At 64.5% G+C, this 27,019-nt stretch overlaps 3 protein-coding genes across 12 annotated transcripts; all 3 read right to left on the reverse strand.

The window, feature by feature from the left end:
* Nucleotides 1-10: 10 nt before the first annotated feature.
* Nucleotides 11-2,766, reverse strand: RHBDL1 (rhomboid like 1). 7 transcript variants are annotated; one of them, XM_082645660.1, is made up of 8 exons: nucleotides 2,632-2,766; nucleotides 2,023-2,184; nucleotides 1,582-1,806; nucleotides 1,349-1,497; nucleotides 1,108-1,220; nucleotides 933-1,033; nucleotides 789-849; nucleotides 106-714 (listed from the first exon to the last, which is right to left on the reverse strand). In XM_082645660.1, the coding sequence occupies exons 1-8, from the start codon at nucleotides 2,668-2,670 to the stop codon at nucleotides 443-445; spliced, it is 1,122 nt and encodes a 373-aa protein (XP_082501786.1). In that variant the 5' UTR covers nucleotides 2,671-2,766; the 3' UTR covers nucleotides 106-442. The 7 variants fall into 7 exon arrangements, with proteins under 7 accessions (XP_082501781.1, XP_082501780.1, XP_082501784.1 ...); XM_082645658.1 differs by having other exon boundaries at nucleotides 104-714; nucleotides 1,349-1,806; nucleotides 2,023-2,181; XM_082645657.1 differs by having other exon boundaries at nucleotides 104-714; nucleotides 1,349-1,806.
* Nucleotides 2,767-4,391: 1,625 nt separating this feature from the next.
* Nucleotides 4,392-10,032, reverse strand: RHOT2 (ras homolog family member T2). 4 transcript variants are annotated; one of them, XM_082600534.1, is made up of 19 exons: nucleotides 9,900-10,026; nucleotides 9,722-9,780; nucleotides 9,542-9,623; nucleotides 9,416-9,459; nucleotides 8,449-8,502; nucleotides 7,902-7,954; nucleotides 7,715-7,823; nucleotides 7,518-7,619; nucleotides 7,347-7,445; nucleotides 7,110-7,218; nucleotides 6,895-7,015; nucleotides 6,607-6,691; nucleotides 6,388-6,530; nucleotides 6,204-6,304; nucleotides 5,988-6,118; nucleotides 5,811-5,891; nucleotides 5,576-5,698; nucleotides 5,282-5,484; nucleotides 4,392-4,999 (listed from the first exon to the last, which is right to left on the reverse strand). In XM_082600534.1, the coding sequence occupies exons 1-19, from the start codon at nucleotides 9,934-9,936 to the stop codon at nucleotides 4,873-4,875; spliced, it is 1,863 nt and encodes a 620-aa protein (XP_082456660.1). In that variant the 5' UTR covers nucleotides 9,937-10,026; the 3' UTR covers nucleotides 4,392-4,872. The 4 variants fall into 4 exon arrangements, with proteins under 4 accessions (XP_082456660.1, XP_082456662.1, XP_082456659.1 ...); XM_082600536.1 differs by lacking the exon at nucleotides 9,542-9,623 and having other exon boundaries at nucleotides 9,900-10,032; XM_082600533.1 differs by having other exon boundaries at nucleotides 5,811-6,118.
* Nucleotides 10,033-10,301: 269 nt separating this feature from the next.
* Nucleotides 10,302-26,453, reverse strand: WDR90 (WD repeat domain 90). The gene is made up of 44 exons (XM_082643478.1): nucleotides 26,396-26,453; nucleotides 26,078-26,169; nucleotides 25,772-25,948; nucleotides 25,574-25,682; nucleotides 25,198-25,359; nucleotides 24,821-24,935; nucleotides 24,628-24,695; nucleotides 24,151-24,254; nucleotides 23,855-24,073; nucleotides 23,654-23,716; nucleotides 23,322-23,390; nucleotides 22,568-22,678; nucleotides 22,353-22,498; nucleotides 22,225-22,282; nucleotides 21,661-21,779; nucleotides 21,425-21,568; nucleotides 21,162-21,292; nucleotides 20,974-21,090; nucleotides 20,409-20,644; nucleotides 20,063-20,202; nucleotides 19,727-19,857; nucleotides 19,083-19,213; nucleotides 18,632-18,793; nucleotides 18,304-18,432; nucleotides 17,992-18,122; nucleotides 17,864-17,904; nucleotides 17,539-17,670; nucleotides 17,225-17,392; nucleotides 17,051-17,140; nucleotides 16,820-16,917; nucleotides 16,144-16,246; nucleotides 15,794-15,915; nucleotides 15,462-15,621; nucleotides 15,174-15,364; nucleotides 14,917-15,085; nucleotides 14,665-14,776; nucleotides 14,337-14,508; nucleotides 12,227-12,349; nucleotides 11,900-12,074; nucleotides 11,661-11,791; nucleotides 11,410-11,553; nucleotides 11,221-11,340; nucleotides 11,023-11,107; nucleotides 10,302-10,728 (listed from the first exon to the last, which is right to left on the reverse strand). The coding sequence occupies exons 1-44, from the start codon at nucleotides 26,403-26,405 to the stop codon at nucleotides 10,571-10,573; spliced, it is 5,568 nt and encodes a 1,855-aa protein (XP_082499604.1). The 5' UTR covers nucleotides 26,406-26,453; the 3' UTR covers nucleotides 10,302-10,570.
* Between the last annotated feature and the right edge of the window lie 566 nt (nucleotides 26,454-27,019).

Here is a 27,019-nt window from a genome sequence, read left to right on the forward strand (position 1 = left end):
GAAAAGCAAGGGGGAAGCCCAGGCTGCTGCTTGTGTGGAGGGAAGGGCCCTCACAGTTTGATCAGTGAGTTGGGGGGAGAACAGCCCAGCCCGCAGTGCCCAGTACAGCTACCTGGTGCTGTGTAAAATATTTATTCATTCTCCAAAAAGGCTCAGACTGCAAGTCTCATGGGAGAGGCCAGGGCAGGGTCTCCTCTGGGGCCACCCTTGGGGACCTCCACCACTCAGCCCAGTCCAGCAGTCCTATTCCTCCAGGCCTGGGAGGGGGCGGCCAGGGCTGGTGTAAGGCTTGGCCTGGAGTCAGTGGGCCACAGGGGCCACCTGCCCCCACCAGGAAGAAGCAGCCTCAAGACATACATTCACAGAGGATGAACATGCAGGCCTCCCTAGTGGCTGGCCCACGGATGCTGCGCCCTGGCTGGTGTGGCCCTGGGAACCCTTGTCAGGGTGGCGGGGGAATGTGGGCACCCAGCAGGTCGTAGGCAAAGATGTTCCAGAAGATGGCGAAGAGCAGGAAGGTGCCATAGGCAAGCAGCACCACCCACCAGCCACACTGGTCTCGCAGGCGCTCCTCATAGCTGCGCAGGATGGTCAGGCCCATGCTGACACCCACCACCGCGCCCGCCAGGTGTGCCATGAAGCTGGGCTGTGGGCCCGAGGCAGGCAGTGGCGGGGAGAAGCGCAGCCACACGGCCCGGCCCACCTCGGAGCTCACTACAGAGGGAGGCAGCAGGTGAGAGGCACCCTAGCCATAGGCTGAGGCCCCTCCACCCTGGCTCCCTACTTACTGCACACCAGGGCCAGCACCATCCTCAGCAGCTTGTAGGGACATCTCATCCCAGCCCAGTTCTGATGGGGTGTGAATAAAAAAGGCTGTGAGGGAGGCCTTATGGGCCCCTCCCCGCACCCCGCCGCAGGGGCTGCCCCGTTACCATGACGACATTGGCCAGGTGTGCAGAGCACAGGGCGTAGACCCCGCCGGAGCCCCCCACCACAGGGGCCCGCATGTCAGTAATGGAGACGGTCAGGGAGCCTGTGTGAGCAAGGGGAGAGCTGTGAGGGTGAGGCCCACCAGTGAGGTGGCCAGGGCGCACGCACCTGCCTCACCTGCCAGCACACCAGCCAGGTAGAGCAGGCTGATGCGGAGCAGGCCATGCACCATCTCCAGGGGCACCCCGATCATCAGCTGCAGGAGTGCGTTGAACCCCAGCTGCTCCAGCCTGGCCGTATGGGGCAAATGAGTGTGAAGGGTGGGGTCCGCCAGGGGGCTACCAGCCCCCTGCCCCCACCTCGAGAGACTGAGCCCTCCCAATCCAATCTGAGGGGTGCCAGAGGTGGGCCCACTCACCCGACGTGCATGAACATGTAGGTGAGAAAGCGCCAGGCCCGAGCACGGTGGCCGGGGTGGTATACGAGGGGGCTTTTCATGTACTCAGGGTGGTAGGTCTGCAGCACCCACTTGTTGAGACGGGCCCCGTAGCACAGGAACACGATGATCTGGGAGGGACAAGCGTTGGGGCCAGGCAAGACCAAGGATAAGAGAGGCTCCCGGGGTGGTGGGCGGTGGACGGGCAGGCCCACCTGGGCGAGGGTGACCGAAGCCATAAACACGGGGGGTGGGCAGCTGCGGTGCCGGTAGAAGTACCAGTGGCGGTCCACCTCTCGGGGCAGGATCTCGTAGGCCACGTAGCGCACGAACCGCTTGTAGACACCCAGGCCTGGCTCGTCCAGCAGCCCGTCCTGGGGCAGTGCCCGTTGTCCATTGGCGATGGCCCGCTTGAAGCTGCTTGAGCGCTTGCTGCTGATCTGGGGGGCGGGGCCTAGGCATAGGCCACCATACTCCCCCCATGGCCGCCCCTCCTGAGTGGTCCACCCAGCTCGTCCATCACAGGGTCTGAAGCCCTGACCCATGGCTATAGCCCTCCCCAATGGGAAGGGCAGGGAGGAGGGGCCGCCTGCCCAACCCACTCCAGCCAGGGCACTGCGCCCACACCCCAGCTGCCCACCCACTGTGGCACTGACCAGGTCCACCAGCTCCTGGTAGCAGACCTGGCCCCGCTCGTTGCTCTGGGCCAGGGCCACCAGCATGTCCAGTTTGGCCGGGTCCAGGGGCAGCTCATGGCGGTGCACCAGGCCAGCGAAGGTGTCCGCGCCGATGAAGCCGGTGTTCTCAGGGTCCAGCTGCTGGGGTCGGGGGGGCCAGCGGCCAAGGTCTGAGGGTGGGCCAGGCCCCACGACCACAGGGCTGAGCCACGTCAGGCGGGAGAGGCAGGCTCCGAGCACCCTGGGTCCAGGCCCCTGTGCCCACATGGTCCCAGGAGCTAGCTGTAGGCACCGGTACCTAGGTCCCCGGCCTCCAGCTCCGCTAGCTCTCCAGCGGTCTCCCCACCTCATTTCTGCCTTGCCCATCCTGGAAGGGTAGGGCCAAGGTCTGAGGGCAATCACCAACCCTCTGGCCCCTCCCCAAGCGCCCTAGTCTGGCTCGCCCTTTCCTGGGGTCTCGTGCAGGGGGCCAAGGTCGTGCAGAGAAGGGGCTGCGCTGAGGGTCTCAGAACTCCGTCCCCCCGGCCCACCCAAGGGCGGAGGGCCGGCAACGGGGGCGGTGCCGGCGCCCCCCACCTCTCCACGCACCTGCTCCTGGATAAGCTGCAGCAGCGAGCTCCTGTCCATAGAGCCAGGCCGGGCCGGGGGGCCGGGGGCCGGGGGCCGGGGTCGGCGGCCGCGGCCGGGAGGGGCTTCTCTGCGGACTACTCCGCTCCGCCCCGGCCCTCCGGCTCCGCCCACTCCGCTCGGCGCCGCGTCACGGAGCCGCCCGCCCCCGCCGCACACGCCGCCGCTGCCAGCCCAGCCACTCGCGGTCAGGACACGCGCGCGCCCCGCACGCGGACGTGCCCGGGCAAGAACGGCGCGGGGCGCTTGGCTCCAGTGCCGGCGCCCCCGCCCCGCCCCGGGCTGCAGCTCTTCGTCCCGCGGGGCAGCAGCCGGGAAACTGAGTCACGCGCGGCACGCAAGCCCCTTCTGCGCCCACCCCTTTGCCCCGGGCTGGGCCTCAGAGCCGATGCCACCTCCTCGGGGAAGGCTTCAGAGAACAACCTACTGCTGGGGACTCCCCCCCGCCGGGCTCCCTGAAGGCACCTCCCTCCCTGACATGCTTGCCCGTCCTGGCAACAAGGCGGCTCCACGGCCCCAGTGGCGAGCACTGAAGCCAACAGGGCAACTAGCAGGGTTGAGGGAGGTCCCTGCAGCAGGCCCTGCTCAGTGGGTGGGGACCAACACAACTTGGGCTGGAGGTTCCTGACTATTCCTGTGGCCACAGTGCTAAACTGACCCATGAACATGGGGGTGGGGAGAGCCCCCAATGGACAAGACCGCAGCTGGGATGGAGAGGAGCCCTACTTCCCAGGGAGGACAGGTAGACCCCCTACAATAAGGAAAGTGACAGGCTATGGGAATGTGTAACCATAGCAACCCCTGACAGCACCGCTCAGAACGCCTGTGCAGCTGAGCCTCAGGACAGATGCAGCAGCTAGAAGCAGCATCCTGCCCTGCCCAGCTTTAGTAAGAACTGCACCAGGGGTCCTCAGGTCACTGGAGCTGGGGGGCCAGCGGGATGGTTGAAACAACTTCAGGGTGTGACCCCCAGCCCGTTGGGTCAGGCCTGAGCATCCCCTGCCGAGAAGGCAGCTCCCCCGCCTCTAGAAACAGCTTGTCAGGGCTGAGGGAGGGGCCCTGGCGTAAAGGCCTGCCTTGCAAAGAATGACTAGTTACAGGAAGTAGAGGGGGTACTTGTGTGGCCAAGGTCCTCCACCCAAGCACACCACATACTGCCTCTGCTCCACGCCCAGAATGCACGCCAGAGCAAGCACCTAACCTCCAAGCTAAGCCCCCTCCTCAGCCCAAGAAAGGTTCTCTGTCCCCTTGTCCTTAGGCTGGAGCTCTGGCTGTCTCCTGCCCAGTGGGAGGGGCAGAGGCCTCTGGGTGGGGTGTGAGAAACAGGGCAGCTCGCCCAAACCAGGGCCACCTCGCACACCAGGACATTTCAGCACATCCCAGAACCCCAGATCCTCAGCACACCTCAGCCAACCTGACAGGATGCTGAGGCTTGGGTAGTGGATACACCTGGCTGTAGGGAGGGGTCACATCAGGGGGGTCCTCAGGTATCAGGCCCCCTCCAGCCTCTCACCCTCAGGCCAGCATGGACCTCAATGTACCTAAAGGCTCTGAGGCTGCGGCTGGGCCATAACTGGTCCTTACCCTGGCCTGAGACCTCAGGATGGTGACCCAGAGAGGAGGCGGGGGGGGGGTCAGGAGCAACATTCCCAGCCCACACCCAGACCAAAGACACGTTTTAGTTAATTCAAGAAGTCATCCTCAGAAAGCAGAACCCAATATGGAAAAGACACAAGTGAAGTTTAATCAGGAAACCCAATCTCATACGTCTTCTGGGAGAGGCACAGCCCTGGACCTGTCTTCAGATTGGGGGTGGGGGCACGCACAATGGTCCAGCCATTTCTTGCCTCCACGCCCCTGCCTTTGGCCCAAAGCTCTGCCTTCTTACCCCCTTCATACCCTCTGGCCACATGGGACCAGGAAGGAGGAGTGGAGCCCTGAGAATTCGGGTCTGGGGTCACTGACTTCCTCACCCACACCTCCCAGTCCCTCCAACACGATGCCCACAGAAGAGGGTCATGCCTGGCACCTGCAGCAAGGCCGGACACAGGCTGCTGGGAACCGGGGCCACCCTCGGGGCTGAGGCAGGGGTGGGGCAGCAGATGGACTGTCCTCAGGAGGAAAGTTGAGAGGGTCTCTATCCCCCACCAAGCAAGTGGCCCCACACCAGCACCCTGAGATCAGACTGCAGGGTCTGGGACCTCATCGGCTCTTCACCAGGACCCTGTAGAGTGAGAAGCTGAGAACGGCAGCGACGGCAGCCCCGACGGCCCCCAGCGCCACCCGGAGCCAGAAGGAGGTGGTGTGCAGCTCCCCGTGGACAAGGTGTCTGCAGGAAAGAGGGGAGTCTTGCTGCTGTAACCCCACCTCTGTCTCCTACAAAGTCCCAGAGCCCCACTCAGCTGCTCCGTGTCAGTGCCCAGCATGGCAGGACCCCCAGACTAGAGGGCAGCCTGTGAGCCCAGGCCCCACGGGCCCCACCTGGGCGTCGGCACGGGCACCAAGGCCCACCCTGCAACCTTGACTGACTCCAGTCCTGACACCACAGCTGTGCCACTCTCATGGGACAGGGAAGGGTCTCCCACACAAGGGCTTCGATCCTGGTACCCACGGGAAGGCGGCCATGGTGGCGAGCCGGGTGAAGATGGCCGCGCGGGGCTCGACTGGGCCGGCACAAGAGAACAGGGCGGGGGCGGGCAGCCGATGCCTACGGCAGAACTCAGTCGGAGACAGACCGGGCAGCAAGACACCTTCGGGCAAGTCAGCCTTGGAGGAGACGAAGAGGCAGGGGGTCTGCCTGTCCATGTAGTGGCGCTGCAGGGGGAGGGGCCATGTGAGTGTGCTGGGGGGCACCTGCCCACAGCCCTGCTACACAGCAGGGCCCCCAGGGTGGGCGGGACCTTGCCTTGTAGACACTGGCGCACAGCGAGAAGGACCTGGGGTGGCTGCTGTCAAACATCAAGCAGGCGATGTCACAGGTGGCGTCGGCCGAGGCGGTCAGGAGGCTGTCTGCACCCACCTCACACAGCTGAACAGAAAGGGTGGCCTCAGAGGGGCACAGGCTAGGTCTCCCAGGGCCGCGTTGGGCGGCTCCCTCAGCGTGCACGCTCTAGGCCTACCCTGGGGACCCCCGCACTCACAATCAGGTACTTCTCCTGCCCGTTGACCTGCACGGTGTCGATGGTGTAGGCAGAGGGCTCCCCGGCAGGCTCCCCAGCATCCTGGTGCAGAGGAGGGACGCCCCTGGAACTCACTGCTCGGACTCTTTCCAGAACCCCTGGCCCCCAGGTCCACGCACGGCACACACAGACACTCACCCCCAGGCCATGGCCGAGGAAAGCCTGCAGGAAGGAGGACTTGCCCACTCCGCGGGCCCCCACCACCTTGCACAAGAAAACGTTTCTCTGTGTTTGTCCCTTCTCCTGGTCCAGCCTCTTCTCCCGGGTGACTGTGGGCAGGGAACAAGGATGAATATGAGGGAGGGGCTGCCGGGGAGACACTGGCTGGGGGCCGGTGTGAAAGCGGGCACCCACCTGTGATGGCGTGGGCCTGGGAATCCTGCTCGCAGAGGGTGGGGAAGCCCAGGTAGCCAAGGTGCTCAAGACAGTGCTGGACGTCCAAGTAGGTCACCAGACTGGGGACAGGAGAAGTGGGGATGTGGCGTTACAGCAGGGCAGAGGGTGAGGCCGTGTCTCAGTGGGTGAGGGCTGCACTTACGTCCACTGGCAGAGATACCCGTGCAGGGGCAACCGACCGGCCTCGGTGCGGACCGTGCGAGGGAGCTGGGGGCCCCAGGGAGCAGCAGGAAACACGCTGAAGAGGCTCTGCAGCTCTGCTGGCGAGAGGGCACCATCCCGGTCCTGCGGGCAGAGGAGCTGTGGTGACACGTGCAGGCGGGAGGCTGAGGCGGGGCTCAGTGGGGCCCAGCACCCTCACCTGGTCATGCTTCTCAAACATCCTCTGCACAAACTGGTAGCCGCGATGGTTGAGCTCGGTGCTGCATCCGGGGGGCACACGGAGCCTGCGGGTGCCGGGATGGGGGTGGGGCTGTGCACAACTCCTTGTGCTCCGCAGGGCACCTCCTCCGAACACAGGCCGTCCAGGCAGGCAGAGAGTCCCCCCGCCAGGGAGAGACGCCCCGATGGCCCCCAGCATAGGGTCCAGGAGCCCCAGGCCCCATCCGACACAGATGGGAGGCGAGCCCTGAGCCCGAACGCCACTCACGGTGGGCAGAGGTAGTTGGCCGTCAGCTCAAGCGAGTCACCATAGCCAAAGCGCCTCAGGATGGTCCACGTGGTCTCGTGGCGGCCTCGCTGGATGAAGAGCATGTTCAAGAAAAGGAAGCCTGCTCAGGAGAAGCAGAGAAGGGAGTAACACCAGGCACAGCCCGGCCTTGCCCCACACCCCACGCCCGATGTAGGCAGGATGTCGGGCCTCACCGTCCAGGGTCAGCCGGTCATCCCGCACGCCTCCTGCCACATTCTTGCTCACCACCATCTTCACGTCCTCCAGGGCCTGCGGGGCAAGAGGGTGCCCGAAGCAGGACATCTGCTTCCGAGAGAAAGTCGCCGTTAGTCAGCCAGCTGCCGTCTCCACCGGTCACAAGGGCAGCCGAGGCGTGGGGTGCGGCTGCAGCTGGGAGGGTGGGTACCGCCAGGAGACAGAAGGGGGCGCACCTGGAAAGCGTTGAGCTCCTGGTCACTGAGCACCTGGTCCATGTCCTGGTCTGAGAGCCTGAAGATGCGTGTGAGGGCCTGGGCGCACTCGGGCATCAGCTGTGGGGACAGCGGCTCAGCACCCCCACCGCTCCCTCCTGCTTGCCCTCCCCACCAGTGCCTTCGGCCCACCTGCTTGGCCTCAGGGTCATAGAGGGGGGCCGTGGGGTGCAGCACGGCCTTCTGTGCGTAGTAGAACAGCTCTGAGATGTTTTTCAGGTTCTTCGCCGAGCACTGGGACACGTGGGAACAGACTCAGAAGGGGAGGCAGGGAGGCCCCCTGTCCTCGCCTCTGCGGTCCTGGCACCCCCAGGGCCCTGCCTGCTCACCTCCACACAGGTCTCGATCTCAGGGAACTGGCTCATGATGGGCAGCACAGCCTCCATGGAGCCCCCCGGCCGCAGGTCCGACTTGTTGCCCACCAGGATAATGGGGACCCTGGGGGAGAGACCCACGGTCACCAGGGATCAGGGAGCTGGTGGGGCCCAGCCCCCCTCCCCAAGCCCTGCCTATTACCTGGGCCCCCTCTTGGTATCCCCATTCACCAGCGGGATCCATTTGGTTCGGATCTGAAAGGTAAGACCTGGCCATGAGGATGGGGGCCTGCCCGGCCCACAGCTCCCATGTGGAACTCTCACTTGGCTCGAGGAGAGATGGGGGAGATTGAGGGCCACTGAGAGCCAAAGTCACGGCCGCTGGCAACAAGACCAGTGGGGAAGAGCAGCGGGCAGGTAGGACCTCATCTGATCCTAGCAGTTCCCAAACACCCACAAAGGGCCTGAGATCAGCAACTCCTCCCGCAGGCCTAAAACATTCAGACGCAAGGCCATCCACGCTCTCGGCGGGAGACAAGGTCATGGGAACTCGGGGGAAGCTTTGGGGGCCCTGGCCAGGGTGGCTCCGTGAAGCTCCCCAGTGGGGCCAGCCACGGGTGCAAGTTGCCCAGAACCCGGGTCAACTGAGCGTCCGCCTGTGGCGTGTGCAGAGAACAGAGAACAGGTGGACGGCCAGGCTGGGCGCCAGTGACAGAAAGCTAGGATGGACAGAGAGTTCCCTTGCTCACCTTCTCAATGGTGGTCTCTTCAGACACGTCATACACCACGCACACCACGTTTGCCTGTTGGGGGCAGGGAGAGGGACGTATGGTGGGATCTGAAGCTCCCTGCTCCACTCACAAGCTGGACAGGAACGGGCTCAGAGACTGGGGGAGCCCACCCTTCCAGCTGCTCCCAGGCCGAGTCACTGGCTGTTGGCTACGCACACCTCAGGCCAGCCCTTCCCTACCCACTTCTGCTGCAGATACCAGGCCCCAGTACTGCAGCTCTGGTCAGCGAATCCCCTGAGGGCTCAGGACACAGCCACCCTTAAACTTGACTCCCCAGCCCCAGCCTCAGCCCTTCGCTCCCTGGTCAGTACAGGCAACAGCAGACAGAGGACAACAGCACAAGGTAGGGGATGATGGCAACACAGTGGCTGCGGCCTGTACCCTTGCCCAGTAGCACCCCCAGGACACAGCAGATGCTGCAGGGGCAGCAGCCCCACCAGGAGCTTGGTCCAGGCACAGGTCCTCCTGTGCAGAGGAGAGCAGAGAACTAGCTGTGCAGCCCACAGCCCTGGTCATTACACCCGGTGCAGTCCAGAGGCCCAGGACAGTGGGCTGGACTAAGGAGTGGGGAATGGGGGTGCTGGGCACAGAGCTGTCCAAGGGATCACTTTCAAGGACTTGGAGACTGCTCCCCAGGGTCCACCAGAAGAGGGAAGGCTCGGCACGGAGGGCTGTGGGCTGGCCAAACACGCATGCAGGAGGAAGGAATGGGTCTTCCTCCTGGCTCCCAGCAGAGTGCGTCACGGGGACCCCAGAGACTCTCAGTGCTAACAGGTCACAACAGAATTAGCGAGGCTGCGGACACTCTGGGCACCTTAATCCAATCTCTCAGAGAATGAAGCCGATCAAGCCAGGGCAGCCATACCCCCAAGGCCTGAGCCCTGACCCCCGTGCCCAGCACCCCCTCCCCCAGGACCCACCGTACCTTGTGAATCTCGTCCTGAAGCTCCTCGACTGTCTGCTCAGCCTCTGGGTGGAAAAAGAGACCCTACTGCAGACCTGCCGGAGACGCCCGCTCCTGGGCGCAACCGCGGGCGGGCGGCCCCTCTACCTGAGTAATCCACGATGTGGGTGGGCACCTTCTCTGGGGTGACGTCCGCGGGAATGGTGATCTCTTCTGCCCGGGGGGGAACCTGGGGCAGACGCGGCCGTGAGGACAGCCGGGAAGGGCGGAGGGCGGCGGCGTCCGGACCTGGGCCCTTCTTGGGCGCGGGGGCGCGCTCGGCCTTACCTCCTCGGGGAACTCCTCGCCCACCAGCGACAGGATCAGCGACGTCTTCCCCACCTGGGCTGCGCGGGTCGGCGCGGTCAGTGCGGCGGCCAAGGTCGCGGCGCCTCTCCCCACCCCGGCCCCAAGATCCCCGACCAGGCTCGACCCCCGCCCGACCCAGGCCCAGGCGCCTACCTACCCTCGCCCAGCAGCAGGATGCGCACGTCCCGCTTCATGCTGGCCGCCGGGAGCTGCAGCCCGACCCCGGTGCAGGCCCGGCCCCCGCCCACGACTGCGACCCCGACCCGCGCTATAGCTGCGCCTGCACTTCCGGCCCCCGCCCGCGCAGCCGCACTAGCGAGGCGGGCGGGCCAGACCGGCGTAGCTGCCCAGCGGCGCCACCGCGTGGGCGCGCCGGGCACTGCCGGCGCCGCGCCGGCCAGGGGGGCGGGGCCTTTGCCCTGTGCCGCCCCGCCCCCGCAGCTCCTGCCCTGGCTCCCGCGGCTCTTGCAGGGGTCAGGATCCCTGGCAGGGAGCAGGAGGTCTGTAGGTTGGGCAGAAACTGAGCTCAGGCAGTCTGGAGTGACCAGGAGACAATGCCTTAGTGCAACACCCACATTTATTTGAACTGTACAAGGTAGAAACAAAAGTCCAAAGATAAAGAGGCAATAAGCACTTCATACATGTTCAAGGTCTTGATGATTTGCACACACTCCTGGGCAGCCAGGTGTGGAGGGGTGAAGCCCACCCAGCCATCCTGGCCCAACACAAGGCCCCCGGCCAACCCAGCTTCTCAGCCAAGCCTCTGCCCAGGCCACGTGCCTGGCTGACCAGCAGGGCAACACCTGACCCCGCACTCCCCACTGGGGGTCAGTGGCCTGTGACTTCCCACACCAGTATCTCATTGTGGGCCGCCGTGAAGAGCAGCCGAGCAGATGGAGCAAACCTGCACAGCTGCACCGAGTCATCATGGCCAGCAAAGTCCTGCACGGCCCCCGAAGCACAGTCCACCAGCCTCAGCACACGCTCTGCCAGGGGACAGCATGGGGTGGGCTGGGGCAGGTAGGGTGCTGTGGGCTGTGGGCCCTGTGCCTGTGTCTGTATAGTTCCAGGACCCAGGGTTCCTCCCACCCTGGCTGTGTCTCCAGCTGGGGCCAGTGCCTCATTGGAGGAACCTGGCACCCCACACCCCTCGTTTCCTGACCCTATCTAAGACTCCCCTGGAGCAGGTGTCCTCACCCCACTTTCAGGGGCAAGGGGTACGGCTCAGTGTGGGGGCACAGGTGTACCCACTGGGTCCCACTCAAGACACCAGCACTCACCAGAGAAGCCAATGGCCATAAGGTGGGCCCCAGGGGACAGGCTCATGGACACAGCAAAGAAAGGCAGTGGGATCTTCTCCATCACCTGCAGACAGCAAGCATGAGGCACTGGGCGGGGGTTCCCGTGGCCCCGAGATCTGCCCCTCCCCAGCCCTGGGTCCCTCAGGCTCCCAGAACCACATGGAGGGGTGCACGTGCCTGCTTCTGGAAGAGGCTGTAGAAGACCACCTCATGGTGCACGCTGAGGCCCGCACACACCAGCAGCGCCTCATCCCAGGGGCAGAAGGCGGCGAGGGAGGGCGGCAGGAAGCCGGGAACCTGTGGAGGGCACAGCACATTGTGGCAGGGTGGGGGGCACACCGCCCACAGGGCCACCGGGACTCTTACCTCCGTGAGGGCGGGCGCTGGGAAGCTCAGCCAGTCCACGAGCTCACAGCGGTCCTGCAGCCAGTTGGAGGCCCAAACGCTGACCTGCTGGTCCCCGCTGGCAGCCAGCCACAGGTCCACACCCTCTGCCCCGAAGTCTCCATACTGGGGGCATAAAGGCTGGTAGGTGCCGCCTGCCCTGCTCTCCCATCCCCTTCCCTGCCAGCACCCTCGGTCAGGCCAGGCCCTGCAGGCTCACGAGGCTACTTCACCTCTCTTCTCGTGCTCTGGATGGTGCAGATCGGGGCTCCCCGATGGTCACTCAGCACACGGAAGGTCATCCCCGTGCGAGGGCGACTCACAGCCACGAGCCCATCCTTGTCTCCGGAGAGGATGGTCTGACCTGGGCGAGGCAGAGACCACGCTGTTACTCGTGAGCCCCTAGCCCTCAGCCCAAAGGTGTGACCTGGGCCAGGCAGAAGCCGTGCTGTCACCGTGAGCCCAGTCTCACCATCAGCAGAGAAGGTGATGGCCGTCAGTGCAGCCGAGTGGGGATGCATCTTGAGCTCCATCGCTATGCGGGGGATGCTAAAGAGCCGCAGCGTGCCGTCACTGTAGCCTGCTGCCACCCACTGCTGTTCTGGGCGTTCGCAGGATGGGGGGCTCCAGGACAGGCAAAGGCAGCTCTGGGGACCCACAGTGGGAAAACATTAGCACTCCCTTGGGGAGGGGGGAAGGGGCCCGGGACCAAGGCCACAGACAGACACTAAGGCTGGAGGGAGGACAAGGCTGCCGGAGCCCCAGGCATGCACCCCAGCCCCAGGCGCCCCCCGAGTACCTGGCTGAGCACCTGGAACTGGATCAGCAGCTCCATGCTGGCCACGCTCCACACCCGCACGCTGCCATCGTCACTGCACGTGGCACAGTGGGACTCGCTAGGGCTGAAGACCACCTCGTTCACCTGTGAGGAGCCACCACCCTGCCTGAGGCCCGTGGCCCTCAAGCAGAGAGGGAACACAGCATGGCCAGGTCATTCATGAGAGCATCCATCTCCCCCTTGAGCCTACCTGGCCGCGGCCCCCCATGTGGCACAAAGAAACTGTCCTGACCTCCCTCCCTCCCAAGTGTCCCCACACTAGACCTGGGTGGAATCCAAATTGCAGGAAGCCCACCAGTCAGTTGAACTTGACCATCCACTTGCTGGGACGTCACAGAAGGAACTGTGCTGACAGAACCTAGAACACGGGACTTCCAGGGGGCCACTTCTGGGCCTCATCACAGCAGGGGGGGTGGGGCTGAGATTGTCGTGTGTGTGTGTGTGTGTGTGTGTGTGTGTGTGTGATATGTGTATCAAGGGAGAAAGCAGTTGTGTGATTACACAGAGTCAGGATCTCTGGTGTAAAAAAAAGGAGACAGGCCGTGCACCAATGAGGTAAAAAAAATATCCGAGTCCTGAATGTGAATTTCAAGTGTTAAGTATAAACTCCTGATGCATTTTATCTTAGAAAAATAGTAATTTAGGTCTGTTTGGCTGAGAAGTGATGGGCCCCTCTGGGCCTCAGACCGTGACCTCTAAGCCCATTTCCCACTGGAGGGGCCACAGGCTCTGGAACAGCCAAGTCCGGTCTTGGGCGGAGCTGCAGAGGGAGAGGCTGGAGCACCTGTGGTCCACAGAAGAGCGGGACCACCAGTGACTACCAGCTCAGGTCAAGAACTCAGCACCCTCGAGCTCAAGCCCTGGTGGGTGGATAAACTCATCCTATCTGTACCACAGAAGCGTATTTAGCAGTAAATAGGAGTGAAGCACTGACACTCGCTACAACTCAGATGGACCTTGAAAACACGATGCTCAGTGAGAGAAGCAGATAGAAAGCACCACGGAGTGTGTTTCTGTTCACAGGGACCATCCAGAACAGGCAAACCGACAGAGACAGAGTCGGTGAGCGCCTGCCAGGGGCTGGGTGGTGAGTGCTTAATGGGTGGGGGGTTTCCTTCTGGGATGAAAGTGACTGCGGTGATGGTTGTACAGTTCTGCAAATGTTTCAGAAACCATTGACGTTACGTGGGTGTGTGGCCCACAGGTTATACCTCGACATAAAGCCATTACCAAAGAAAAAGGAAACATGTAACCCTCACTACCTCACACAAGAGTTTCTTTCTTGGCTACTGTTACACCTGAACAAATGAACGTAGAATTTTTTTAAAAAGACTGAGGAGCCAACTTGAAGACCGTGCCACCAGCCGAGGCCGGGACTCCATGAGCATCAAGAGAAAGTGACGGTGGGGAAGCCAGACCCACGTTTCCACCCACCACCGCTAATAGCTCTCAGAAAGTAACACATTGACTGCTGCTGGGGAACCTGGTCTACGAGGGAGAGACTCATCTACCTGTGCCCTGTCCCAGCCCCGGGAAATCTGAGAGCTCTCGAGGCCACTTCCCTCCTGAAGGAACGAGGGATCTGACTCCTGCCACCTGCAACTCCTGCCGCCAGACGAGGGCATCACTGGTGGGAGACACAACGCTCCCAGAAGGAAGTGACGTTGGGACTGGCTGGCCCTGACTAGACCCTGGCCCGGCTTCCAGACCCCTCGGACCCCAGGGAAGCATGTCCAACAACAGTGGTGGAAGACTTCAGGGTGGATGAACAGTTTTCTTCAACACGTAAATTACAAGAGAATAAAGTGGTGGGAAAGAGGAAGGGTCAAGAAGGCCACAGGGCCTGGGGCTGCTGCACGCGGACACGGCATGGACCCCATGCCCACGGGGAGGGGCACGTGGTTCCGGGGGTGCAGCTGGTCCTGGGAACGCCTGGACGCTCGCAGCTGCGCTTGGGCTGGGAGCACCCGGGGGGTGGGGATGGAGGGAGTGCGCGGCAGCTGCCCGGCCTGTGTGGGCTGGGATTCCCTCAGACATCCTCGGTGGCAAGCCGGTGGCCCAGCGGCCTCACCTTGCTCCGGTGGCCGCTGATGAGTCGGGTGCTTGTGCCCTCAGCCCAGCTGACGTACCAGAGTGTGCCCGCCGTGGTGCCCACCACACCCATGTCCATGCTTTCGTGGAAGACTGCGCTCACCACGGCCCCGTCAAGGGTCAGCTCACGCTCCATAAACACAGAACTAGACCTGGAGGGGCAGGGGGTCAAAGGGGTGGCAGCAGCGAGAGCCGAGGGAGCCAGGGGGTTTGGCCCACGGGCTCTGGCCTTGCCCGAGCAAGTCCCCTGGGGGACGGGCCCAGCTGGCAACAGAGTGCCAGCTCCCAGACACACTGTAGACACTCACCTGGCCCCGGAGCCCTTGCGCCTCAGCTCCGGCACGGCCCCCACGGCCCACAGGCGCAGCCGCCTGGTGTTGCTGCCAGTGACCAGACGCGCGCCCGAGCACAGCAGCACTCCTGGGGGACAGGAGATGCCGTGAGCCACGTCCCCAGATGCCTGGGACTCAAGACGGTGTCCACCGCCCCAGCACTGGGACTCCCAGGGAGAACCGAGCCCCAAGCTGTCAAGGGTCACGGGGGCTCCGTCAGACACCCACCGATCTCACCGTCGTCCGCCTCCCAGGCCAGGAAGCAGCAGCCGGCACACATGTCCCAAACACACACCTGGCCAGCATTGGAGCCGCAGTAGAGCAGGGGTGTGGTCCCGTAGCAGAGCGAGGTCAGCTCGCACCCCCCCACCTCCTCAGGGATGGGCTCTCGGTGGGCCTGGAGGGACACGAGCGCGGTTAGGGTCAGCAATGCCCTGGGGTCTAGCCAGACCCCATCCTCCAAAACCTCCTCTGAACCCTGGCACCTGGAGGCTGACGTCGCCCCCACGCTGCTGCAGGAGCCACAGGGTGACGGCACCCTGGCCCACGCAGGCGAGCTCGCCAGCGTCCCAGGGGTTGAAGGCCATGCCGTGTACTGGCTCTGGGAGGCACGTGGAGGATACAAGCTCGTAGGTGGCCGTGCTCCACAGGGCCAGGGTGCGGTCGCCATAGTCCCCTGGGGGAGATGCACAGTGACCACATCAGCTGCCCAGGGTTCCCAGGACAGGCAGGGGGGTCCAGAGACCACCGTCCTCCGCCCCCGCCCTGCTGACCCAGCGTGACGAGGAGGCTGTCGTCTGGCGAGAAAGCCAGGGCCTGGACAGCAGTGTCGTGGTGAGAAAGGAGCTGCCGACAGGAGCCCCCCGGCACGTCCCAGACACGGATCTGGCAGTGGGAGGCAGTGCTGCTTCGGCCTGAGGCAGAGGCCAGCACCTGGTGGGCAGGCGGGTGGGTGGTCAGCAGGAAGGGTCCAGTCCACGGGCCCGCTCCCGCTCTGGGTAAAGGGCTGCTCTGGAAGCGAGAGCCAGCCGCACGCGGTTCAAGGAGCCAAGCTCCGAGGCACACATCAGCCCTGGGCATTCAAGGCAGGCTGCAGGACACGCACCTGGGCATCGTGGCTGAGGGCCAGCGTGGAGATCTCCTCAGGGTGGCCAAGCCAGTGCTGCTGGACACCAGAGTGCAGGTCCTCCACCACCACCAGGCGACCACACGTGTAGGCGAAGAAGCCTGTGGGCAGGGAGGAAGCGCCCGCCCCGTTGGCCCCACAGCCCCAGGCACTCGTGCCCACACCCCCCCAACCCCACCCCAAGGAGAACTCCTGCTCACAGCAGGAAGTGCCACCAGGAGGACACGCCCGCCCTGCAGCCCAAACCACCTGCAGGCCCCTCCATGGGGCCTGGCCTAGGGGTGGACAGAACTGAGCCCACCCTGCAGCGTCTGGGCCGCGGCCCCCACCTGTGTCTGGCCTCCAGACCAGGTTGGCTCGCCCATTCCCGTTGTAACCCATGACGGCCTTCAGGTGCAGCAGCTCATCGCCGACAGCAGGGAAGGAGAGGCCCTGTGAGGAAGTGGACCCAGGACGCTGGCACCGGCCCACCCGGCCCAGCCCCCCAACCTCAAGCTCTGCCCATCAGGCCGGGCGTGGGACTGAGCCTTGGGAGATGTATGCTCCCAGGAGGAGGCAAACGGCAGGAACGTGGGCACCGAAGTCTGCACGCGGTGGCCAGCAGGGCTGGGAGCCTGGCATGCAGCACGCAGATGGGGAGGCAGGAGGAAGAGACGGGGAGGCGCCTGCCGGGGGGGAGGTGAAGGGGAGCCAGGACCATGGAGTGAAGCGGGTGTGTGGGCTCAGCAGGACATGCCTGGGTCCAGTCATCGTGTGACAGTGAGAACCTTAACCAGCCCGGTGAGAGCATGGGGCTCAGGGCGGAGGGGTAACCCGTGGGGTGACTGCCACCAAGGCCTGGGCAGCTGTCAGCTCTGGGAGCTGCCCCAGGGAAACACCAGGGAGCCTGTGTCTACCAGGGAGCAGGAGTACCCCCAGACACCACAGGGCCATGCCACCTGGACCCCTGGGCTTCCAGGATATCCACTGATGGCAGGGGCTATGAGGACGCCCCACCCAGCCAACCTTGGCCAGCAGGGAGGCCTTGTAGCGAGCTGTGAAATGCCGATAGGAGTCCGGGCGAGTGGGGGGCTGGGCCCTGGCTCTTCCAGTGCTGCAGGCACCTGTCAGGGAAGGGAATGAGGCTGTGAACCCCCAGGGACCACACAGTGACCCTCCTTGCAGGCACCCTGCCCTGGCTGGTCAGACGCTTGGGTTCAAAGGGCACAGATAGGTGAGCCACGTCTCATCACCCACCTGGCCCAGCAGGGGCCTTGGGCTCTCCATTTGCCCTGTAGGTGACCATCCCTTGTCTGCCAGGGGCAGCCAGGTCTGTCCTTAGGCCACCTGGAGTCCACGTGGTACATGCACCTGGGCCCTGGTCCAGTTATGAGTGACCCTGCCCCACCCTGCTGCCCCTCCCCTGCTTACTGGGCCAACCACGGGGGTGGGGAGGCCTGCCAAGGTCCCAGGGGCCCCCCGTAGCCCCCCAGGCCCCATCACCGGCCCTGCCAGCCCCCTTCTGCACCAGCACAGGTGGGCCTGAGGCCTGGCGGAGACCCTCAGGGCCACGGCTCTCATCTGACATGGAGAAAGTGCCTGAGGAGTGGGGGGGAGACAGTGAGACGAGGGAGCACAGCACCCCCGTGCCCCTGCCCCTCCCCCAGGCCAGGAGCAGCAAAGCATATCAGGACGGGAGCCAGACGCACATCCCCTCCAGGCCCTCCCAGGACCCCTGCCCTCACCATCATGGTCCTTGGGGGGCCTGGCACAGATGTCCAGCCAGGGTGGGGACGCCTGGGATGGCATGGGCACCTGCTGCCGGGGAAGCCCATTGGCCCCGGACACCATGTCCTCCAGCTGTCTTGTACCCAGGCCTGAGGACGGAAGGAGCTCGGCTGAGCCCAGGTCCCGGGGAGGGCAGAGCAGGAGGCGTGCCCAGCCCCTCACGCCCAACCAGCTCTGCATCGGGACCCCCAGGAAAAGAACAGCGCTGTGCACCCACAGCGGTTACAGTGCTGTAGCACCAGACATCATCGCGGGGCCTGCCGGTGTGGTGGGACCACTCACCGGCTTCGCAGGTTGGGGGGGCCCCGGGAGAGCCTTGGACGCTGCGGAGGTGACAAGAGAGGTGGTCGGGTGGGGCGGAGGGGTGCAGAGGGAGGCCTGGCAGATGCATGTCGAGGGCAGGAACTTGCCTTCCTGGAGGGGACTTCTCAGAGGGGGCCAGAACGTCCCAGAGGAAGATGGCGTCTCCCACGCTAAGGAGCTGCTGCTGGTCGGGGGTGAACACCACGGCCCGCACAGGTTCTGAGTGGCCGATGTACACCTGAGGGCAGCAGTGTGACATACAGAGGCCACTGAGGCACAGCTGGAGACACCTGGCCACCAGACTGCAGACGGACCAAGAGGACCTCGTGCAGTGTCAGGCCCCAGCAGGCATGGGGGAACCTCGGGGACTGTCCTCCACCCTCCTTCCTACCCGCTGTGCACTCGCCCAGGGCACACACCTGGCAGCCAGGGCCGGCCTGTGCTGAGTAGTCCCACACCTTGATGGCCCGGTCGGCGGCTGTGAGCAGAAAACGGCTATCCCCGCTGAGAGCTAGGACAGAGCAGGCCGCAGGGGGGACACAGGACAGCTGTGAGAGAGGGTGATCGCTGAGGGAAAAGGTCGGAGCACACGGGACCACCAGTTGGGGGAGCCCCCTTCTCACAGAACACAACCTCTAGGGAGCAGCAAGCGGCCCAGGGCCTCCCCTCCTCTGGGCACTGCAGGCACCAAGGCTGGAGCCGGGAAGGTGGGGGAGGCCAGGCCACCAGCCACAGTCTTGGGCTCACCTTCCGGACCAAGCGGCCCGACGTGGCATCTAGCACTGCAACCATGTTAGAGGACGTGGACACCAGCAAGTGGCCAGGGGGTGCGGGGCCAAAGCAGACGGCCACAGCTGAGTCCAGGCGGCTGCCAGCCAGGTCCAGAGTGCTAATGTCAACCCTCAGCAGCTGAGGGAGAGCAGCAAGTGTCCTCACCATGATCTCCGGCCAGAGCTGGAGCCCCCAGAGCTGGGGCCCGGGCCGTGGGCAGCCTTGGGCATCCATCCGGCAGGCTGCCCACAGCTCACATGTTCTCTGTGCCATGAGGGGCGCAGGGCCCAGGTCCTTTCTGAAATGAGCATGGCCTCCCACCCAGGGAAACACGCAGCCGCCAGGGTCAGGGTGCCCACGGGGTCTGTGGGCCAAACTGGCGTGGCTCCGCCCTCACTGCACACAGGGAGGGTTCCAGTTGACTCACCTCATCCAGTGAGGTTGTGTCCATGATGGTCACCGTGTACTTGGAGGGACCCACAAAGGCCAGCAGGCGGCTGTCCCCACTGACCACCAGGGCACTGGGGCTCGGGCAGGGCTCCTGGCACACCACGTTAGCTGCCGGCACATGGGGACAGGCTGTCAGCTGGGTTGGGGTCGGCGGGGGGCACCAGAACAGACACTGATCAGAGACCTACTGGTGTGGAAAACACCAGCCTGGGCTGGGCAAATCCCACAGCAGCCAGCCCATGGGGCTGGCACCAAGACCCCAGTGGGCACCACGGACTGCCAGGAAAGCTGGGGGCTCTCCCAGAGTGACCACCAAGTGACCATCTGGCTGGCCTGAGTTACAGTGGCCATGGGAGGGGGCCGACTCCCCTGCTGGCCTGGTGCTCAGGCTTCATGTACTCACTTCCTCCTGGGGAAGGGTGGGCACAGACTCTCACCGACCTTCAATCTTGGGGGGCTGGTGAGTCCTAAAACCACACTTGGCTCTGGGGGTCTCAGTAGTGCGACTGTGGAACGCAGTACCACAGTCGGGGGTGCCACGTACCCCCACCCCCGCAGGAACCTGACCAGGGGATGGCTGGGAGGCCAGAGTGGGGCTGGAGCTGGGCCTGGGGGCCTGACCTGCCACACGAAGGATGCGGCACTGGGGTGTGCCGCTATGGTACTGGGCCAGGGAGCCCCGAGAGCAGGAGCTGAACAGGAGGCTGCCGTCGGGGCTGGCGGCCAGGCCGGTGATGGCTCCGCGGTGACACCTGCACACACGAGACAATGCTGCCTTGCCCCTGAGCTGCACTGTCCCAGACCTCCTGCAGAACCCCCAGGGGCAGCAGAGGGCGGGGCTACCTGTAGACGGCCCTCCCCCGCACTGCCCGGTCTCCCACACTCCCCAGGGAACCCACAAACCACTGGAGCTTCTACCTTGATCGTCTGTGGGGCCAGGGCCGGCTGGCCACCCACCTGTGCTCCACTAGGACCTCGGTGGCCTCCAGGCTGAAGGAGCGGACGGCCCCGCTGCTGAAGCCACAGAAGAAGGTGGGCTGGGTAGGGTGGAAGGCAACAGCACACGGGGCCTCCTCCGGAGACATGAAGTCGTACAGCTGGAGGACAGGGCCATGTGAGGGTGGACAGGCTGGGGCGACCAGCTGGCCACAAGGCCCGAGAGCCAGTCTCTCTCCAAGTGCCTTGAACCTTCAGGCCCCAAACATAGGCAGAAGGACCCAGGGCCCCACCCACCGGGCCTCAGTGTGGCCTGCGGCCCTCCAGTCCCTCCCTCCTGGCTGGCTTCCCTCCAGTCACACCCCACCTGCTGCAGGGTTGCTAGGTCCCAGATGCGGACAGTGTGGTCCTGGGACACAGTGGCCAGCTGTCCCCGGCTGCACTCAGTGGCAAGGGCCAGCACCGGGGCGGCGTGGGAGCGCACCAGCACGCTGTACTCCCGGGACAGGATGTCCAGGAAACCCAGGTGGCCCGAGGAGGTGGTGGATAGCACACGCAGGCCGTCAGGGCTGACACGGACGGAGCTGATGGGGCCCTCGTGTTCTGCAGGCAGGGAGGGTTGGTGACTGCCCAGGCCTGTAGTGGGGTGGGCCCGGCACCTGGGCCAACCGGGGCAGGCTGACCATATCCATGCTGTGCCTGTGCCCAGCCCCCCTGCCCAGGACACTGAGAAATGCGCTTCCCTGCTGCCTGGAGCCCCATCTCCCTGTGAGCTACAACAGGTGCCTCCCCTGTGACCACCCACTTCTGGGCTCAGCAACGGTGGACCCCAGCTCAGGACACAGCCCTTTGGAGCCCCATGACTGCCGTCCAGCCCGGGGACACGGCCCTCCTGCGGCAACCCTGGTGGCAAGGTGATGTCGAGGCCCCACCTGCCTCCAAGAGCACAGAGGAGAAGTCCAGGGGCCAGAGGCGCAGGTAGCCGTCCTCGGAGCCCACGGCACACTTGGCCTGGGAGACGCTGAGGCTGCTGATGGCGATGCCGGGGCCTGGGTGGGGGGAGGCACGGTCAGCCCAAAGCGTCAGGGCCGCTCCTCCCAACACAGCAGGACCTACCTACCTGAACTGAAGGTCTGCTTCTGTGGGAGGGGGCCACCGGGGGTCCGTGTGGGCAGGAGGCGGCGAGCGCACCGCACAGCCATGCGCTGGTGGTCAATCTCCAGGATGTGGCCGCTGCGGCTGCAGACGTAGCTGCCCAGAGAGGCAGAGGTAACAGGTGAAGGCGGAGGGGCCGAGGGGCGGGGCAGGGGATGGGCGGGCAGGGAATGGGCGGGCAGGGAATGGGCGGGCCCCTCCCATTAGGGGAGGCAGGGTGGGGCTCACAGTGTGTGGCCATCCTGGGCCTGCCCGAAGGCCAGGTCAGTGAACTCCAGCGTGTGGTGCTCCCCCAGGTCCACAGGGCAGGAGCGCAGCCCCCCACCTCGCAGCCGCCACAGCCGCACGCTGCCCCGCCCACACGATGCCATCCTGCGAGGGGTAGGAGGTTAGCCAGGGAGGAGGGGCCAGCTCACAACTCGCTGGTCCCAGCACAGAGGGTGGGCAGGCGGGCAGCCAATCACCTGGTTTCATCGAAAAAGGCCACCTCGAATGCCTGGATGTCAACGTCGCTGTGCACCTTCGTGAGGATGATGGCCTCTCCGCCTCGCCCCACCTGGGCCGTGCCCCACACCACCACCGTCTGCAACAAGTCCGCGCTGAGCACCCACCACCCGCCTGGCCTCTCCCACAGAAGCAGGCGCGTTGGGCTGCAGGGGGTGGGGAAGTTGGCCCCTGCAGCCCGTAGGAACCTACATGTGCCCACCCGGGGCTTCCACAGACATGTGTGTGCAGAAAGGGGCAGAAGACACAACCACGAGTGGAGGAGAGGCCCCGGGTGAAACACCCAACTTCAGAGATGCTGGCACGTTAAACACGCCCAGCTCAGGCGTGGGGGACTTGCCACTGAAGAGGGTGAGGCCAGTCAGTCAAAGGCCAGCTCCATCCACGAGGGAATGAAACAGATACTCTGTGGCAAGTATGGCGCAGTGGTGCCCGGCGGGGCTGGGGGAGGCCTGCAGGGGACCCTTGCTGCCTGCATGCACCCCAGGATGGGCTGCCCCACCTCCCCAGCCTGGCCCGCTTACCATCCGCCCGTGGCGGTCCTTGCCGACACCACAGAGAACCTCCCCACTGTCAGAGAAGCTGCGGATGGAGAGGTGGAGGTCAGTGTTGCAGGCGCAGCCCCCACCCGCCTCGGAGACCCTGCACCCACCTGAGGGAGCAGACGGTGTAGACTGGGCTCTGGAACAGGGACAGGCACTCCTCGGTCTGGAAGTCCCAGAGACGCAGCATGCTGTGGGGCCGTGCCTGGGCTGAGGCCAGCAGGGAACCGCTCCCGTCCAGCGCCAGGGCAGAGACCTGGGGGGCAGCAGGGTGAGGGAGGGTGTGTGCCTGCAGAACAAGCCACCCCTGGGCCAGGGTGCCCACCTTGTCTGTATGGCCAAGGAAGAGACGCTGCTCCCGGGTGCTGACACACAGGACGACGATGACCGCATGGCAAGGGTACACGATGGCGGCCCCATCCCGGGTCCACAGGGCCTGTGCACAGGGGCCGGAGGCTGAGGTCACAGGCTGGTCGGCTTCATCCCCCCACCCCAGCACTCCCCTGAGCCCCACGCACAGGAGTCAATGGGATGCACGTGCCAAAAGAACAGAAAGAACTCAGGTGCACGTGGGTATGGGCAGGGCTTCCTCTAAGCCCTGTCTGCAACACAAGAAACCTTGGGATTCAGGTGACAAAAGGCCAGAGAGCCCACAAAGACTCAGAGTTCGTGTCCTGGAAGGCCTGGCGAGCACACAGCCTCCTTTCCTGCTGCTGTCCCTGCAGGGTCCCACAAGTCTCGCCCATACCCGGCCCCACTTGGCTGGACGACACGCATCAAAGCTTTAAAGGGAAAGCAAGGGCTCTCAGGTCTCTGGAAGCTTGAGCGATTGGACGAGCACCGACCCGGCTGGTGTTCACGACACAAAGGGACGCCTGCGACGGGATGTCATCACGTCAAGGAAGCACCGAGCGTGTGAGGATGCGGGCAGGGCTGGGCGTCCGCAGCGGTAAAGGGACCCAACGCCTGGGAGAGCTCGGCTGTCCACACAGCCACCTCAGGGAAACACGGGGTGTGCCCACTGTCCCCTCTGTGTATCTGACACTTGCACGACCCAGCAAGAACAGAGGACCCCTCACCCATTTGGTGCTGTGACCCCCAAAGCCGATGACCCCCTTGAGCCTCAGGACCGGATCCGGGAGGAAGCTCTGAAATAGGCAGACTCACAGTGAGACCCCGAAATGGCAAGGCTCCTGTCCCACCAGGGATGCCCCACCCAGAGCTGGTGCCTGCCTCCCAAGAAAGCCACCTGGTTCTAGTGCCTTCTGCCAGCTGCTCTATGGCAGGAAACCAGAATTCCAATCACATTGCTAGACCCTCCAGGTACCCCAGTCCTGCGCCTGCCTGGAGCCTGAGCCCACCCCCCACCAAACCACTGGGGCTGGGGTCAGGGCACCAGCCCCCTCCTTACTCTTTGTTGAAAACGATTCTTGCCCAAAGCCGTCTCCTGTTGGTTCTGCTTTCTGCCAGGAGACTAGATGGGAAGGGACCATCTGCCCCACGCATGTTTCCAGTGGACAGAGGCCCAGCAGCCCTCCACCCACACCTCGTCCACATCCCACCCCCCTCGGTGGCACAGTCAAGCCCCACCTTCCTTGGGAAAAGCACTCACCTCTCGTGGGGACGCATCCTCTGGGGCCGTGGGCTCCACAGTCGTCTTGTGCACAGACACGTGAAGGCTGTCACTGGCCACGTGCTTGTCAGTGGCCTCCACCCAGGCCAAGGGCTCCTGGCTACAGCCACTGGGGCCACCCACACTAGAGACCTCGGAGTGCTCACAGGACACGCTGACTTCTGGAAGGGGCCTGGGCACAGAGGGGGCCTGGCGGGACTTTGGGAGGACAAGTGCCTGTTAGCACCCTGTGGCCACCACCCTCAGCCCCATCTCCGAGGGCACAGGGCACTCACAGCTGTGGGGCCATGCTTCTGGACCATGAGGGCCAGGCTGTCCTGAACAGGCTTGCTGAAGGCCGCCGGGTGAGGGAGAAGCCGAGGCACAGGCCCCGCTAAGACTGCAATTGAGAAGAACCCACTGAGCAGAGTGCAGACAAGCCTGTGAGGACGTGGCCACAAGGCCCTGGGCAGGGGGCAGCAGTGGGCCCTGGCCTTGCCCACTCTGCAGGAGGGAAGCCACAACAACAGCTGCAGCCTACCCTACCATGGTCCCCGGCCCCCCTTCCCAGTTGGAAAGCTTGAAGCCACCAGGCACCCTAATCAGAACCTCCCACATTGGGTCTGGGGCCTCGAGACAGCCTTCCCTCACCCTTGCAGGCATCATGCTGCTGCATTCACCTCCCCAGATGCAGAATCAGGCCCCCCTCTCCCGCCGAGCTCCATGGGCCCTTCAGGCCTGAACCTGGGTCACCGCTGGCCCCACAGGCCCACCTGCCTCAGAAGGGGAACAGCTCTTCTGAACTGCCTCGGAGGGTGTTTTTGAGCTGTCGCTTGGAAACCTCGGTGGGGTGAAAGGACAGTCAGCTTCCGGGGCGGCCCTGCCGTCCCTCCACCCGGCTGTCCTCCCTCCACCCGGCTGCCCTCCCTCCACCCGGCCACCCTCATGACAGGCAGAGCTGCTCACCGGATGTGGACATAGTGGTCATGCCAGCTCTCCCCTTTAGGCACCGGGAATGCCATTTCTCGAGGTATGGGGGTGATGGGCAGTTTTGCACGCCGGGCTTCAGCGACAGTGACAGCTACGAAGAGCAAAGTCCAGGGAAGCCCACCCAGCTCCCTCTCCCAGCCCAGACAAGACAACACCAGGTGCCAGCCAGCAGGGTACTGCCTGGCCACCAGCCCAGCCACCACCTCCCCCAGCAGCTGCCTTGGGAGCTGGGAGGCTCAAAGATGGTACAGCATGGGCATTTTCACCAAGTGCCAGGGAGGGTGTGGAGGCCAGCACACAGGGAGTTAGTTAGAGCAGGCGGGCTGCAGAGTAAGCACACCTTTAGCCCTCACCAGGATTGAAGCACAGGTCACTGGTGTAGAGGTTCCTGACCAGCAGGCTAGCACACAGCCTGATGCTCTTGAGATGACTGTAGCGTTGGTTCAGGTAGACCAGGAGAATGTCGTGCAGGTCGAGCTGCAGGCAGGTCCAGCGGGCAGCAGGGGAGCCCACACCTGCCAGGTATGCAGGACAGGAGCAAAGGTCAGAGCCTACCCCCTCACCAACTGGCCCACAGCACTATCTGTCCTCGGCCTGTCCCCACTCTCATGGCCACAGCCACGTGCCCCTCCACCCAGGCTGTCCCTGGCCTGCCTCCCCCCTGAGCCTTCTGGCTGGCTGCCTCTCCCAGACTATCTGTGACCCGTTCACACCTCATCTGCATGTTACCTTTCCTGGGTGTCCCAGTCTCACAGATGAAAGGGAACTGAAGCCATGTGGCTGTGGACTTGAACTCCTTAAAGAAGTTGGAGAATGACACTCGGATGACCTGGCTGCCCTGTGGGTATATAGCATGGCCGTGAGGAGAGGAGACTGCAGCAGGAGTGCAGGGCGCCCACCGGTAGCTCCCGCTCTCCAGCTTGTAACCTCGGTACACAGGTCCAGGTGAATGACGAAAGGCTTGGCGGGCAGGGGCCGAAAGAGCACGTACAGGTAGCGTCCGGTCAGCCCCAGGGACTGGGTGCTGGTTTTGGGGAGCTGGATGTAATTGCCAGAAGAGACAGGGCCCCGCACGCGGTACACCGTGCACTTGAGGGTCTTGTCCTGCAGAGAGACACGGGAGGCGTGGCGTCCCGCTCAGCCCCACGGAGCGCAAGGAGGGCTGCAGCAAAGCGGCCCAGGAGACAGAGGAGAGGCCGCCGCTCCTGCTGCCAGGAGCCCCGGCCCACTTACCGTCACGACGGCCACGTCGCCCTCTTTAGAGGACCGCTTCCACTCGTCCACCTTGAAGTGTCTGAAGACGTTGAGGAACGGCTGCTGCCACACTGGGGGACACGGGGGCGTGAGGTGCCAGACCCACCGCGGGTCTAGGGAGGGGGCCAGGGCAGGGTCTGCGCGCTCCCCAGCTGTGACAGCCAGCGCAGCGCGCGGACTGGGCTCCGGGCGAGTCTCAGCACCAACCCGTCCGCGGCGGCGCCGGATCTCGGGCCCCAGACCCCGGCGCCCGGCCCCGGGCCCCGAGCCCCCGGCCCTCCCGCCGCGCGCCGCTACCTCCGGCCATGGCGCCGCCGCTCGCGCTTCCCGCCTCGGCCGCCGGGCGCCTCACGCAGAGCACGCAGTGCGCGCCTAGCAACGGCCGCCTGGCAACGACGCCACTTCCGCCGTCACGGCGGCAGGGCACGTGATCGCGCTTCAGGGACGGGGACTGTCACGTGACCGCGCGACGGGGCGGGGACTGGTGAGTGACCGCTCTGGGGGTCCGGACCCCCCACCTCACCAGCTGTTTCTCGGGGCGCCCGAAAACCTTGCCCGACCACTTACTCTTCTCTGCTGTCGTGCCCCGGGGCATAAGGGGCCTCCGCCCCCAGGCCTCTGCGGCCACTCCCAAGCCGGGACCCCCTGGGGGTACGCTAGCGCCACCAGCTGTGGGATCCGGGAAGGTTCCTGACTCCCTCTGGGAGGCATCTTTGTATAGGGAATGAGACGCAGCCCAGAAATTGTGACCTGCACTTGGCAGGAGCTGTCCCCACCTACCCTGTTGCTACCTAGCCCTCTGGAGGCACGTGTGTCAGACGCAGGCAAAGTCACCTGGCCCCACAGGTAAAGCAATGTCCTACAGGACCCCGAGGGCTCCCCACCAGACCTGGAGGATTCAGAGACAGCACCAGGCGTCCT

The sequence above is a fragment of the Mesoplodon mirus genome, assembly GCF_964341445.2.
Source record: "Mesoplodon mirus genome assembly, chromosome: 15".
Taxonomy (NCBI): Eukaryota; Metazoa; Chordata; class Mammalia; order Artiodactyla; family Ziphiidae; genus Mesoplodon; species Mesoplodon mirus.